The sequence below is a fragment of the Mandrillus leucophaeus genome, unplaced genomic scaffold (genome assembly GCF_000951045.1).
Source record: "Mandrillus leucophaeus isolate KB7577 unplaced genomic scaffold, Mleu.le_1.0 Scaffold49, whole genome shotgun sequence".
NCBI classification, from domain to species: Eukaryota; Metazoa; Chordata; class Mammalia; order Primates; family Cercopithecidae; genus Mandrillus; species Mandrillus leucophaeus.
The window spans coordinates 4,645,017-4,646,639 of record NW_012105253.1 but is presented as its reverse complement, the minus strand read 5'-3'; the positions used below and the strand labels follow the sequence as shown (position 1 = coordinate 4,646,639).

Below are 1,623 nucleotides of genomic sequence, written 5' to 3'. Positions count from 1 at the left end.
GTAGTATTTGTATATAACCTTTACATATCCTCCAGTATATGTTAATCATCTCTAGGTTATTTACAATATCAAACACAATATAAATACTACGTAAATATGTGTTATCTTGCATTTATAGTTGTATTAATTTTTGTTGTAGTTTATTATTATTATTATTAATATTGAGTTGTTTGGTTTTGGTTTTGGTTTTTTGAGACAGAGTCTCACTCTATCATCAAGGCTAGAGTGCAGTGACACAATCACAGCTCACTGCAGCCTCAACTTCCTGGGCTCAAGTGATTCTCCCCTCTCAGCCCCCTGAGTAGCTGGGACCACAGATGTGCACCACCATGCCTGGCTAGTTTTTTTTTTATTTTTTAGGGGGTCTGGCTACATTGCCCAGGCTGGTCTTGAACTCCTGAACTCAAGCAATCCTCTCACCTTGGCCTCCCAAAGCACTGGGATTACAAGAATGAGTCATCACACCCAGCCTATTGAGGTTTCTTTCTGAATATTTTAGACCCATGGTTGGCTGAATCTGAGGACGCGGAACCCCCAGATATGGAGCGCTGACTATGCTTAATGCCACATTACCAGTACTTAAGTCAGGTGATAGAAGCCCTAGACTTTAAACAGTAACTTCGAGAAACAGCCAGGAACCACCAGCCACTCCCTTCCCCAGATCCACATGAAGTTCATTCCTGGGTCTGGGGCCTCATGCCCATCTTAAAAAGGTCTGAAGTTTGTTAGCTGAAGAACTAACTTCTAGGGCTAAGACAAAACTGTATTTAATTCCTCTTTTTCTAACAGCCCGCCTGATGTTACAGACTTTTTAAAAGAACAAAGATTGCCTTCAAGTGTTTTTGCAAAAAAACATGAATTGTAGTGGCTGGAAAATAAAGGCCGCCAACCTGACATCTTTCTTTCCCTGCGTGCCCTCTCTAGAGCGTGAGGGAATTTGGCCAATGCGGGCTGATTAAGTAGCACTGCTCCTTTCCGCTAAAACAGGGTTTCTCCTGCTAGGAGTTTCAGGAATGTGCAGCAATGTTAATATTTGTACGTGTTAGAAAGGAAGTCTCTGAGGACTCCGGGGTCCTGGCTGGCAGTGGTGTGATTCAAACACCTACTAAGGTGCTTTTACTTCTTTCTTGCTTTATTATAGACATCTCCTCCAAATAACCACTAGGTGGCAGGCAAATATAGCTGATAAACCACCGGGTTTCCAAGGTGGCCAGAAAGAGGAATTGAACTGCTTCTCCGCGATTTTCCACACACCCACATTTCTCTGTGCATATTGCCCGTACTGCCTGATGAACGCAACAGTTTGCCAGCAGGCTTACTTTTTCTCCAGGCTGTCCATGTATTCTTTCTTCTTTCTCCTACTTTCTTGGGCAGAAATCTGAGAGAGAAGGGTGGGAGGAGAATGATTAATTTCCAGCTCTGTGAGTAAACCAGTTAAGACAGGAGGTGGTTAGCGTAGAAGTCACTAAAGCCCTGCTCACTTCTGCAAGCTGCTTGCCATTTGTTTAAGCTGCTGGTTCATCGACTAGTCACCTATTCTGTCCTCCTGGGTTTCCAGCTGCCGAACTCACACCTACTTTCCTACAAAGTAGGCCCCCAGTAAAATGGACACTGAGTGGCCAG

The 1,623-nt window shown here is 43.9% G+C and overlaps 1 protein-coding gene across 1 annotated transcript in view; it reads right to left on the bottom strand.

The window, feature by feature from the left end:
* The window catches only part of CREB3L2 (cAMP responsive element binding protein 3-like 2), a 138,551-nt gene that overhangs the window by 34,798 nt on the left and 102,130 nt on the right, over window positions 1-1,623 (bottom strand). Inside the window, exon 7 of the mRNA XM_011995481.1 lies at window positions 1,320-1,378. Coding sequence (XP_011850871.1) covers window positions 1,320-1,378 — 59 coding nt within the window. The remainder of the gene's footprint in view (window positions 1-1,319; window positions 1,379-1,623) is intronic.